Source organism: Spermophilus citellus, assembly GCF_964194105.1.
Source record: "Spermophilus citellus genome assembly, chromosome: 12".
In the NCBI taxonomy this organism is placed as follows: Eukaryota; Metazoa; Chordata; class Mammalia; order Rodentia; family Sciuridae; genus Spermophilus; species Spermophilus citellus.
In genome coordinates, this window is record NC_138198.1 from 3,723,945 (window position 1) to 3,736,552 (window position 12,608).

The window sequence follows — 12,608 nt, forward strand, 5'->3', positions numbered from 1 at the left end:
GGGCTGGGTGGCCGAGCGCTCGCCGGGCACGTGTGAGGCCCTGGTTCAGTCCTCATGAAGGTAAAGAAGTAAAACAGAGGTGTTGTGTCCATCTCCAACTAGAAAAAAATGAAAGATTTAAAAAAAAAAAAGTGAAGGTAAATGCCCCCGAACTCATGACTCCCTAATAGTCACGCACAATGACACCGCCGTGGCCGTTCATGCTTTCTACAGTTAGGTGTGTCTGCAAGCTGCCCTGTCCATGGGGTGGACAGGCCCGGGCCCTGGTGGGCAGTGGGGCTCCCCTTTCCTGTGGTCACCTTGGGACCTGACAGTAGCATTGACTACTGAATCAGCACCTGCCCCAGAGCAGGGGACCCGGCTGTTAGGCCTGCCACTGGGGCCACCACCTCCATTTTCATCTCCAGTGTGTTTCCTTTTCTGAGTCGCTTCCCTGGATTTGAGGGGCGACCTGTGGCCCCAGTTTCCCAGGAGAGATCCTTGTATCTCCCAAGTCTGGGGTCTGAGCCTAGCTCAGCTCGTGTCGAGGGACCCCCAGAGTCAAGGGGCCTAAAGTAGAATAGGACCTCTGCAAACCACTGTCCTCCAGGAGAGACTGGGCTTCTCTGGGGTGTTTGGCCTGAAGTGACCGGGGCCTGTGGGCTCCGTGGCCGGGGCTTATCCTCGTGTCCCGGCCGTGGGCCCGTGCGCTCACTCCCTGTCTGACCCACAGGACCTCCTGGGGCTGTTGATTATCATTGTCCTCGTTTCATGGTGCTGGGGATTAAGCCCGGGGTCAGGGCTGGACTTCCGTTTCTGAGAGCCGCGGACGGTGGGATTGTGTGTCAGTGCCTGGTGTCTCCTAGTGGACAATCCAACGCCAGCTCATCCTCACGGCGGCTTTGTGGCCGGTGGCTCCTCCTCTCTGACCTGGGATTGTCACATCCAGGAGCTATGGGTGTGCCTGACACTCGGGAAGGAGCTCAACCTGTACGTTAGGGGTGAGTTTTCTGGGCGTCCGCGGAGACCGTCGCCGGTGTGGGAGCTTGGAGGGGAGAGGAGTGGGCTCCATGGCCAGATCCTGGCCAGTCACCCAGAGAGTGAGTGCCCAGGCCCAGGAACCAGTGGGGGGATGCATTTGGAAATGTTCTGGGGGGCGTGGACAGGCAGATGGGGCAGCTGCCACAGGGCCTGCCGAGGGCCACCTTGGTGTGTTCACATATGGGCGGGGCCCACACCTGAGAGGTCAGATGAGGTTGACCAAGGTGGTCTTAGCCAGCACTGAAGATGCAGGAGAGACGTGGAAAGATGCTGTCCCCGGGAAGCGACTTGATCTGATTTGTAGTGAAAACATCACCTGGCTGCTGTCACTGTGAGCTAGATGCGTTTCAAGAAGGTTGTGTCAGTTTGGAGTTGGATCTGTTGGTAACAAAAATCTGAAAGCCAGTCATTGACAGAGTTGAACCATTTATGAACGAGTCTGGAACAGATGGTTGGAAGTAAAAAGCAGAAGTAGCATCTCTGCTGTGTTGGGTCCCTGGCTCTTGTGGGTTTCCACTTAGCCATTTACAGAATGAAACCCTTACTCTCATGGGTCATGAGATGGCTGCCAGAGCGCCAGACATCCAATTGGAATTCCAGGCTGCAAGAGGAGGAAGGGCTGAGGATGGAAACACGATTGCTCGCTGAGTCAGCCTCCTTTAAAGATCTCTTATGGAACTGCTGTGTAATAACTTCCACTTACAGTTCTTCAGCCAGAAGCAGGAAAGCTTGGAACTGTGGTGGGCTGGGCACACCTCCAACCCAAGGAAGCTTGGGATTCTGTTACTGAGAACGCAGGGACAGGAAGTGCCCTTTGGGGGGCCAAGACATGGAGTTCAGGACTGGCTGTCAGCAGAACCAGGCTTCTTGTTCTGGCTTTGCCTGATTGAGGTGCAGGAATACAAGGTGGGGGGTCCAACCTGGAGCTCAGAGGTGCATGTGCTGTGGCCCTCACATGACCCCTGCAAAGAAGGGGACAAGGGACCCAAGAACCCTGCGTTGCAGTTTGGGGTGAAATGTGAAGTGAAAGTGCCCCATTACCTAAGTGCCAGCTCAGGGCACTTCAGCGGCTCCAAGCTGTGGGCTCAGGAACAACCCATGTCACTGGTCAGGAACAAGCCAGAGTGACATTCAAGACCAGGGTGGCTCTCCCAGATTCAGTTCCAGTGAGAAAGCCGTGGACTTGCACAGCTCCTCCGCCGTGTCAGACCTGCAGGAAGACCGGCCCTGGCCAGAGGGGAGGGGGGGTCGCAGCCTCGATGGCCTGTTGGGGACGGAGAAGCCAGCAGCAGCCCGAGGCCCTAGCCAGGGGGATCTGGGCTGGGCTGCCGCTGGCCCCTGTCTGTCCCCTGATGCCACCCTGTTGCCACCTGCGAGGTTCCCTGGTAGTTCTCTTGGCTCTGCTCGGCCAAGTTAGGGCCCGGGGAACAGGAGGGTGCTCAGCGTGGAAGGCCACAGCGTCACTGGAGTACGCTGGGGACGGGAGGGATGGGCTCAGGAACTGTGGGCACACATGGCTTCCAGTCTGGCCACTTTCGCTAAATAGCATCGGCCTGTTCTCCTAACGGGCGCTCTGCCTACTGGGCAGATCTGCACTGAGGACCAGGGTTTCCCTGGACGGACGGCCTCTCGCAGTGAGGCGGGGACATTTCACCGTCGTCCTGTAGGTCAGTGCCTCCTGCCTGGTGAGGCCTCCGGCGTGTGCTTATGCGTGTTCCTGTGTGTGCGTGAGTGCGTGTCCCGTGTGCACACGGGTGCGTGCTTGCTTGTTCCCTCCCAGGTGTGTGTCCCAGCCCCGGCAGCCCTGGTCCTTCTCTGGCCATTCCCTGGGGGTGAGCGTTGCAGGAATGGGGAAGCACAGGTCCCCGGGGGAAGCTGAAACCCAGTTCCTTTCTGCTCATTTCATCTCCCACCAGCTGCGCACAGAGCCGCGCAGGAAGGACGCCCGGCGGCCCACTGCCTGTGGTCTGCTGTCCACACCAGGCTGGGCCCGTCCCGCGCTGTGGGGCTGGCCGCTGTGGGGAAAGGCGGGGAACGCTCGTGGCTGGTGGGTCCAGCGTTGTCCCCTGGGTCCTGCACCAGGCTGTCCCTCCAGGAGCCACCCACGTCCCTCTGTGCGTCTGAGCAGGAGTGGAGCCAGTCCGGGCGGCGGGTGGCCTCATGTCCTTTCCTTGCGCTGTCTTGTAGCTTCCTTCCGGAGCCTGAGGAACGCCCGGGTCCCGAGGGTGAGCTGGTGGGTGCCCTCGGCTCAGCGGCCAGCAGGGACATGCGGCTTGCGAGGCGCCCCGCCGCCCCGTGGCTCCCACCCGTGCTGCCGGCTGTGGCCCCGCGGTTCTGAGCAGCGTCCCGCTGCCCCCTGCTCCCCGCCGCCTCCTGCTGCCCATGAGCGTCGGCTGCTGAAGGCCCGGTGGCCCCCGCCCACGAGGATGCATGCCCCCATCGGGGGGCTGCTCGCGGCCCTGGCGCTGGTGTTGGGGACGGCGGTGGCCTTCGCGCCCATACCCCGGATCACCTGGGAGCGCAGAGGTGAGAGCCAGTGCTGGAGTGGGCGCCATGGCGACCCCACGCTGGGGACACAGGGGGGACACGGGGGACGGCTGGCATCCCGGCATTTCACTGGTCGGGTTCTCTGCCCCTGGAGCTCTGGCACCAGCTGACCGCCCAGGCGACGGCTTCAGAGGCTGCTCTGGTGACCGGAGCACGAACAGGGTGTGCTCAGGACCCTGACTTGGTGTCTGAACTGGGACCCCCGAAAGGAAGCCCGTCTGCCTCCTACCCGGTCACCTCGGAGGCCGAGCCCAGGCTGAGCGTGTGCCCTGGCTCCCGAGGACTGGGCTGACCCCAGGACAGCCCCTGTATCCCAGCTTCCCACCAGCGACTCACTTGCTGTTGCTGGTTCGGGTTTTAGTCATCCCCGCCCCTGGGGGAGGTGTCTTGGCCCCAGTCTCTGGCTCCGTGGGTGGAGAGCTTAAGTGCTGGGTGCTGAGCTAGGTGCTGAGCTAGGTGCTGCTCACTGGCCATCTGTGCACCAGGTCCTCCCCTGGCCTCCTGCAGAGGTAGGTCTGGTGCAGTTCCACGAGCCAGGCCTGCGTGGCTGTGCGTGGCCCTTCTTTCCAGTGGAAAAATCATGAGATCAGGAAGTGTTGACTCCTGAGTCTCTTCTTTGAGGGGGTTGGGAAGGCCCTGGGGATTGAACCCAGAGGCGCTTTACAACTGAGCCACATCCCCAGCCCTTTTTATGTTTTATTTAGGGACATGGCCTCACTGAATTGTTGAGGCTAGCCTCAAACTTGGATCCTCCTGACTCAGCCTCCCAAGCTGCTGGGATTACAGGCATGCATCACTGCACCTGGCTCCTTTATATATATTTTTGACCTTAATGACAGTTGACTGGGCATCCACCATAAACTAGGCACTATGATAACCTCAGTTAGCAAGGGCTGTGGCCCTGCATCCCCAGTGGTTCCTGGAAAGCCAGGAAAGGTCCTGGGGGACTTTATCAAATGCCTTTTGGCTCTCAAGGGCACATGGTTTAACAGGCAGAGATCATAGGAGAGCGAGCGAATGATTGAGCCACAGGGAGACATCGGCTCAGTCAAAATCAGTCACAGCTGCAGGGAGGGGGTTGCCAAGGAGGGACTTCAAGATGAGCTCCGCCCAGGCCTTAAGTGACATCTCAGCGGAGGGAATGGTACATGAAGAGGGACCGTTGGAGGTGAGGCGCCATCAGGAACTGCACCCACTTCCAGAACACCAGCCCTCCAAGTGCCCACTTGGTAATAAAAAAGGTGGAAGTCCAGTTCAGAGCCCTCAGGTGGATGCCAGGACGGTCAGAGGGAAGCAGCAGGAAATTAGGAGATAAGAAGCATGAGCCCTGACCACTGGGTGAGCTTGTGCCGCTGTGTGGCTCTGGCTGCAGTCGCCCGACAAGTAGAAAAAGCATTACTTGTCTCGTCTTGGGAGTTTGTGGTGGAGATGACCGGGAATTTAGTGGATTGAGGGCTGTATTCTTCAAAGATGATTTTTTTAAAAAATAGATTTCGAAATAAAACATCTCCTGCGAAAGAAAATCTTCAACTCAGGGAGACCCTGTCTCTAAGTAAACTACAAAATAGGGCTGGGGAGGTGACTCGGGTCGAGTGCCCCTGAGTTCAGTCCCTAGTAGCTGCTGCCCACCCCCCAAAAAAGGTTATAATAGTCTTAAGCTTTATCCATGAGCAATTAAAGACAAGTAGGGGAGCGGTGGGTGGGCAGATGGAGTGCTGGCCTTTCGTCCCCTGGAAGACACTTGGCAGGTCTTGGGGGTGGGAAAGGAAGGCTGGTCCCTGGTGTGGGGCGTGGACCTGGCACTTGGAAGCATTTGCTCAGATGCTCCCTGTCACCGAGAGTGACTCCCTGGGTCCCGTCTCCCTGCTCTGATGTCTCCCCTGGCCTCCTGCAGAGGTGGGTCTGGTGCAGTTCCACGAGCCAGGCATCTACAACTACTCGGCCTTGCTGATGAGTGAGGACGAGGAAACGCTGTACGTGGGCGCGCGGGAGGCCGTCTTTGCGCTCAAGGCACTGGACATCTCCAGGAAGCAGCACGAGGTAGGTCCTGCCCTCGGCCCTGGGGCTCTGCACACCGGGCGGCCTGTCCTGAACCCCCGACTCCCTGTCCGTGCCCCTCCAGCCTGGGCTCCTGCCCACAGCAGCTCACCCAGAGACCTGGCTTTCCATCTTTTCTTCCTGAACTTTCTATTAGGGAAGAATCTCCACCGTGCCCATAAGCCAGGGCCATGGCCCTGCCTCCCCAGTATTTCCTGGAAAGCCAGGCTGTCCCTCACTGCTGCCTGTGACACTCTCCGCCTCGGGGGGCGTTGAAGCAAATCCCAGCACCGCCCCCCTCATCTGTGTAGCTCTTAGGGAAGGGACTCCTTGTTCTCTGATCACAACACTTCAGACTTCGCAGACTCCCAGGCGGAGGGCGTTTGTTGGAATCAGATGGAAATCAGCCGCATCACGTGACTGGCCGCTCTGTCCAGGCAGCCTCCATTTCTAGGGCCCAGCCTCGGTTTCCTTCCTGGAAAAGGTGCTCTGTGCAGCCTGTCTGGTGCCCCGGCCATGGCCCGGCCCCTTGTGTCCCCACAGAGTCTAGCCTGGGTCTGTCCTGTGCACATTCTCAGCCACCTGTTGGGTCCAGAGGTTTGTCCGTGCAGGCCAGGGAGGGAGACTTCTCCGGAAGATGGGGTCCTCCCTCCTGGGCCTCAGTGGCCTGTGACCCACCCAGCCAAGGTCCAGTGTCTTGTTAAGTGTTGCAAAAGGCAATTTTGGGGGGGCAGGGGGAGATACCAGGGATGCTTAACCACTGACCTACATCCCCAGCCCTTTTTTTTAATATTTTATTTTGAGACTGGTTCTGCTGAGTTGCTTAGGGTCTCACTAAATTACTGAGGCTGGCTTGGTACCCGCCGTCCCCCTCCTACAACCTCCCAAGCAGCTGGGATGACAGACGTGGCCACCGTGCCCAGCAAAATAGTGTGGTTCTGCCTCTCCTTTTTCATCTATCAGCCAGAGTGCCCACTGTCACCTGTTTGGGTCCTGGGAGTGCCAGGGCAGGACAGACGCTGGGCATGGTTCCTCTGAATGATTCAGTTCTACCCCGAGGGCAACAGTGAGTTTTTAAGTTATTTGACTGTCGTGTCAGAGTGGAAAAATGTTTTTTTTCTTTTGCAATGCGGAGGTGGAACCCAGGGCCTCATACAGGCCAGGCAAGCGCTGTACCCCTGGGCTGCACCCCCGGCCCCCGTCCTTATCTGATGCTCAAGTTGCCCCGTTCTTGGCCAATGGCAGCCCCCAGGCTGGCTCCCGAGGCCTAGCTGTTGGCTAGTTTTGTTGCCCTGGGGAAGGAGGCAGCTCCGGCCTGCCTTGTGCGTGTCTGCCCTGGAGCTCTGTGTTTTATATTCTCTTCATCTCCAGGGCCCAGCATTTTTATTTCTGTTGGATACACAGATGAGCTTCTGAGCATCATCCTCTGAAGACAGAGGTTATGGTCAGAATCACTTGAGCGGAAGGGTGAGGCAGTCTCACCTCCTGCTTAGCCCCTTCCTCCCTGTGTGTCTGGTAGATATTTCGCTCTAGGCCCCGTCACCTTGTGGTCACCAGGCCTCAGGTTCTGCCTCTAGAATCATCTTGGAGAAGCGTGGAGTCCAGTATGAGCTGGACCACAGCCGGACACCGAGTGCCAGCCACTGTCCTGTGAATGGCCTCTGTGCTCCCCAGGGGGACATAGAAGCTAAGGTGCCTCTTACAGAGAAGGTAGAGGGACTTCTGTCTTCAGGGACTCCCTGGGAGCGTGAGCAGGCCACACTACTAATCTGACGTTCCTCCGCCCTCGTGGGTTTCATGCAAGGACCTCGAACTCGTCTGCACTGGTGTTTCTGAAGGAAGGTGCTCTTGCAGTTGTGACGGGGTTCTGCCCACCTGTGTCCCAGTTAAAGCTCCGCTGCTGTGAAAATTCCAACCTGTGTGATGTGTTTGCCGCGCGGGCACGTGGTGGAAGCCTACTGAGTTGGCTCAGGGTCATCCTCGGCTCACCTAGGGATCCCCTCTGCCCAAGAAGCTCTGTGTGTTTCCTGACTGCTGACCCCCAATAGCTGGAAGAGTCCCTGGGTCGTGAGAAATGTCCTGTTGTTATGATGATCATTTTTGTGGTACTGAGGATCGAACCCAGGGCCTTATACGTCCTGTGCAAGCACACTCCACTGCTGAGCTGCATCCCCAGCCTTTTTAATGTTTTATTTTATTTTATTTTATTTATTTTGAGACAGCCTCACTCAGTTGCTGAGGCTGGCCTTGAACTTGGAGTCCTCCTGCCTTCACCTCCTGGGTAGCTGGGATTACAGGCGTGCACTACCATGTCTGGCCTGTTGTGATTTCGGCATCAGTTTGGGGCCCTCACAGGAGAACATTCAGTGAAATGGGCTCTCGTTCTCCCTCACAGGTGTACTGGAAGGTCTCAGAAGACAAGAAAGCAAAATGTGCAGAGAAGGGGAAATCGAAGCAGGTAATCTCTCTTGCAAGCTGCAGGACGGCCGCCCGCGTACATCTTGGTGGTCATCTCCTACAGGCTGGCGTGGCGGCAGGTTGAATGGTGGACACGGTCACCTCGTCTCTCGTGCTCCTGAGTATTGGGATTGGCCCTCACAGCAATGCCAAACACAGGAGACGTTCAGGAAATACCGTTTTCATTTATGTGAACTGAGTTCATCGTTCACATGGCCTGAGATTTGGACCAGAGAAAGCGTTTCCAGTGGCCACTGGCAAATGGTGTCAGCCGGGCGACTCACTGCGCTCGCTCCCTCTGTGGCCAGCAGACTTGGGCTTGGAGGGATGGCAGGCTCTGGGGGTTTCTGGCAGATATGCGTCCCTTGGGCACTCGGTGAGAGCCCCTTCAGGGGATGCTGGGCGGGTGTCCTTTCCTGCCTGGAACTCTGGGTCACCCTCACCATCCTCTGTGTGCCTTTGTGTCCCCACCTGAGGCCATGCAGATGTCCACACTCCCAGACGACAAGAGCCCAGCCATCCTTGAGTATTGGTCGTGGCAGTGGAATTAGGGCAGATTTCAGCAGTTGTTGGCTAAGTTCAAAACAGATTTTTTTTTTTAAACAAGTTTTTTTTTTTTTTTTTTGTTTTTGCAAAGTGCTAGACGCTTACTTGATCATTTGTCCCCACACCCAGTGTTAGCTTAGGAAATGAGTGAAAGCAGGCTCTGAGACAGATCACGGGTGCCACAGGGAGTCCTTCTAGAGCTGAATGAGACCGAGAGCCTGACCAGCCCAGTGCAGGAGGAGATTGTGAATGACCGGTTTAGAAAGAGTCCTGGCAGAGGGAAACTTCCTCCAACTGAGATAATTTCAGCCTGTGGCACATAGAATCCAAGTGCTTTTTACCCTAAATAGTTCATGGGTTCTTAAAAGGCTCCTTGTCTTCCCCAGGGGCCCTTTTAGGACACTGAGCTGGCTTTCCCCCTGGGGGCCCAGCCTCTCCCCTGGGCGATGGTTGGGCCTGGATCCCAAGACTCTCTTTCCAGTTTAGTGGGTGCAGCGGGCAGAGGGTGGGTCTCCAGGAAGGCAGAGGGATTCAGTGTGGTGTAGTCTTTGGCAGGCTCGGCAGCAAGACAAATGGTTTGTGTGTTCGGCGAGAGGAAATTGCATCTCTATCTCTAGCGGGTGTCCCCAGTACCATTTGAGGTCAGCTCACATGGCTTTGTTTGGTTGCCAGATCTTTGCAGAGTGTCAATTAAGGACTGAACTGAACTCTGGCACCTGAACAGCCTGTGGACACTGCAGAGTCGAAATTACAGGCCAGCTTGAGGTTTAGGTGTGCCAGGGGTCATACTGGGGTGTCAGTGAACCCCCACTCCATGGAAGGCCCGGGTGTGAAGGGAGGACTTGGAGAACAAGGCCCAGGGACGAGTGAGCGGGGCTTACGGCTTGCAGAGTGGAGGCTCCTGCAGCCGGAGCTGTGAGCTGTTTTTCTCTCCTGCAGACAGAATGTCTCAACTACATCCGGGTGCTCCAGCCGCTCAGCGCCACCACCCTGTACGTTTGTGGGACCAACGCGTTCCAGCCCACCTGTGACCACCTGGTAAGGCCACGGACGCATCCCTTGTACCAGATGAACTCAGGGCAGCCTGGTCCGGGGTTACAGCAGACAGGAACCCCTGGGGGAGGGCATAGAGATGATCCCTGACCCCCCAAACAATAGGATCTTCTCAGGTCAGCTGTGTGAGGACTTGAAAGCAGCTCCTGGCCCTGCAGGAAGCCCAACCAGCCTGTGGTCAAGGGCACACAGCCTTCATGTCTCCTCTGAGCTTGGTGTCTGTGGCCAGGGGGTGTGGCTTGAGGCAGGGCTGGAGGATGTGCCTGGGTATGCCTTCTCACTGAGGCGTGCTGTCTTGAATTCTTCAGGATAAATACCCAGGGAGAGGGGATAGCTTGGTCATGTGGTGGTTCCTTTCCTAGTATTGGGAGGAACTTCCGTACTGATTTCCACAGCAGCCGTGCTAGTTCACAATCCACGAGCGTTCCTTATTCCCGCGTCCTCACCTCCATCTAGGGCTATTTGTATTCTTGACGGCTGCCCTTCTAACTGGAGATGAAATCTCAGTGTAGTTTTGATCTGCATTTCCCCGGTGGCTGAAGATACTGATCATTTTTTTCAGATCTTCATTGGTCATTTGCCCATTTATTGAATGTTGTTTTTTTTTTTTTGAGTTCTTTATATATTGTGAATATTAATTCTCTGTGGGGCGAGTAGCTGAGAAAGGTTTTCTCCCCTTCTGTAGTTTCTCTCCTCCCATTACTGTTTCCTTGGCTGTGCAGAAGCTTTTTAATCTGATGCCATTCTATTGATGGGTTTTAGGAGTCCTGTGGAGGAAGTCTGTCTGAGCCTGTGTGTTGGAGTTTCCCTTGGGTTCTCTCTAGCAGCTGCAGCGTTTCTAGACTTATTCCTGGGTCTTTGATCCATTCTGAATTGACTTTCATGCAGGGTGAGAGATGGGGATCTAGTTTCATTCTCCTGCAGACGGATCTCCAGTTTTCCCAGTGCTGTTTGTTTAAAAGGCTGTGCTTTTTCCAATGTATATATTTGGCACCTTTTGTCAAGGACCAGATGACTGTATCCACATGAGCTTGTCTCTTTGTAAGATGGAGCATTTTAAGTAAGTACGTGGAAGAACTAAAAACCCAGCGTATTTTCTGCTGATAGTCCTAGATGAATGAGTACCTGACAAATATAAAAATACGCTAATCAGTACTTCCTCCTTATCTGCTGGATACAGTCCCATGACCTGTAGAGGCTTCATCTGATAACCAAGGGGGCTACCCAGTGACTGATGGTGTGTGAGTTCATCACACTACTCAGAATGCACTGTTGACTGCAGCTAACTAAAACTGCAGAAGGCGAAATCGTGGGTGAGGGGAGACCACTGTAATGAAAAGCTTCATTTGCTGTTGGAATATGACTGAGGCATGGGACTCAGAGGTGGAACACTTGCCCAGCCTGCAGGAGACCTTGAGTTTGATCCCCAGTATTACAATTAAAAACTCTAACCTTGAGTCAGAAAGAACCAGACAAAGCTTGAACTCACGAGAAACTCACTTGGCAATCTGGCAGTCCCACAGAGACGTCTGGTGAGACCCACAGCGCGGGTCTGTCTGGCTGTCTGTAAGCACAGATAGATGCTGACAGCAGAAGTCGATATGGGAAGGGGATGAGGGTCTTCAAAGACAGCAATTTTGTTTTTGCTTTAATGCAAAAAATGAAAGAAAAAAAAAGTGCAGCTGTACGAGAAACACATGGCCAGGCTAACCTAGCCAGTCAGAAGCTTGCAGTACTGTCTTTGAAACATGGATTCTGCAGAGATGTCTGTGGTTGGTGCGTTTGGTTTAAACCTAGACCTATACCTTTTCCTGATACTTTCAATAAAATTTTTCAGACTTATAGGAGAGTGGAACCGCCGAGATGGGGCAGTTGGGAATGTGTGTGCACACTCGTGGCTGTGTGTGCACATGCTAATATACATGACCCAAGCCTCCCAGTTGTCATCATGAGCATTTCTTAGGGATAATGACATTTCCTGCACAAATCTGATTTTATCACAGTAGCTAAGAAAATGTACCATAATTCCCCAGTGTCATTCACCAGCCTCGCCGGGCAATGCCAGCCCTCCTGAGCCTTCCCAGGCTACTGGCTTACAGCAACATCCCACTTTTGTTTTCTGTCTGAGCGCTCCCTGAATTTCCTGCAGGTTCGCCCCAGGGTTGGTTCTTATATCAGCTGCTGGTTCCACCTGTTGTCATCCTGAGCGATCTTCTGTATGCATTTCTACAAACCCTCATATATGAAGAGGTGGACACGCCTCATCTGTCATTTTGCAGGAATTCCCCACAATTTGTCATTTATTGTTGTCCTGTTTTTCCCTGTTTGAGAGTTTCCTGGGTTTTTTATTTTATTTTATATTTTTTGGTACCAGGGATTGAACCCAGGGGCACTTAACCCCTGAGCCACGTCCCCCAACCCTTTTTTATTTATTTTGAGACAGGGTCTCACTAAGTTGCTTAGAACCTCACTTAGTTGCTGAAGCTGGCCTCAGAACTTGCAATCCTCCTGTCTCGGCCTCCCAAGTTGCAGGGATTACAGGTGTACACCACCACGCCCGGCAGCTTTCCGGTTCTTTATGTAGTTGATGTGTTTTTGCCTTGTACAGGTTTGGCTTTGTCAGTGAGATTATCCTGAGGTGGAGATTCTTGCCTGAGTTTCTTGCAAGGCAGACTGGGTTTGCTCTTCGTATTCAGAGATGGATCTGTCTGCATGGTTACGGTGGGAGGGTGGTAGGGTTTCTGCATTGGTTTGTGTAACCTGTCTATTGGGTACTGTAGTTCTTCCTGTCTTTTGGGGGGGGGGGTACTAGGAATTGAACCCAGGATGCTTAACCACTGAGCCACAACTCCAGCCCCTTTTATGTTCTATTTTGAGACAGGGTCTTGCTAAGTTGCTGAGGCTGGCTTTGAACTTTAATCCTCCTGCCTCAGCCTCCCTAGCTGCTG

At 54.9% G+C, this 12,608-nt stretch overlaps 1 protein-coding gene across 6 annotated transcripts in view; it reads left to right on the forward strand.

Moving 5' to 3' along the window:
- SEMA4D (semaphorin 4D) overlaps nucleotides 1-12,608 on the forward strand; it is a 114,313-nt gene that overhangs the window by 71,729 nt on the left and 29,976 nt on the right. For all 6 annotated transcript variants that reach the window (XM_081263298.1, XM_081263296.1, XM_081263295.1 and 3 more), the window contains 4 exons: nucleotides 3,208-3,546; nucleotides 5,462-5,607; nucleotides 8,000-8,062; nucleotides 9,547-9,645. In XM_081263298.1, coding sequence (XP_081119424.1) covers nucleotides 3,447-3,546; nucleotides 5,462-5,607; nucleotides 8,000-8,062; nucleotides 9,547-9,645 — 408 coding nt within the window. In that variant the 5' untranslated portion in view covers nucleotides 3,208-3,446. The remainder of the gene's footprint in view (nucleotides 1-3,207; nucleotides 3,547-5,461; nucleotides 5,608-7,999; nucleotides 8,063-9,546; nucleotides 9,646-12,608) is intronic.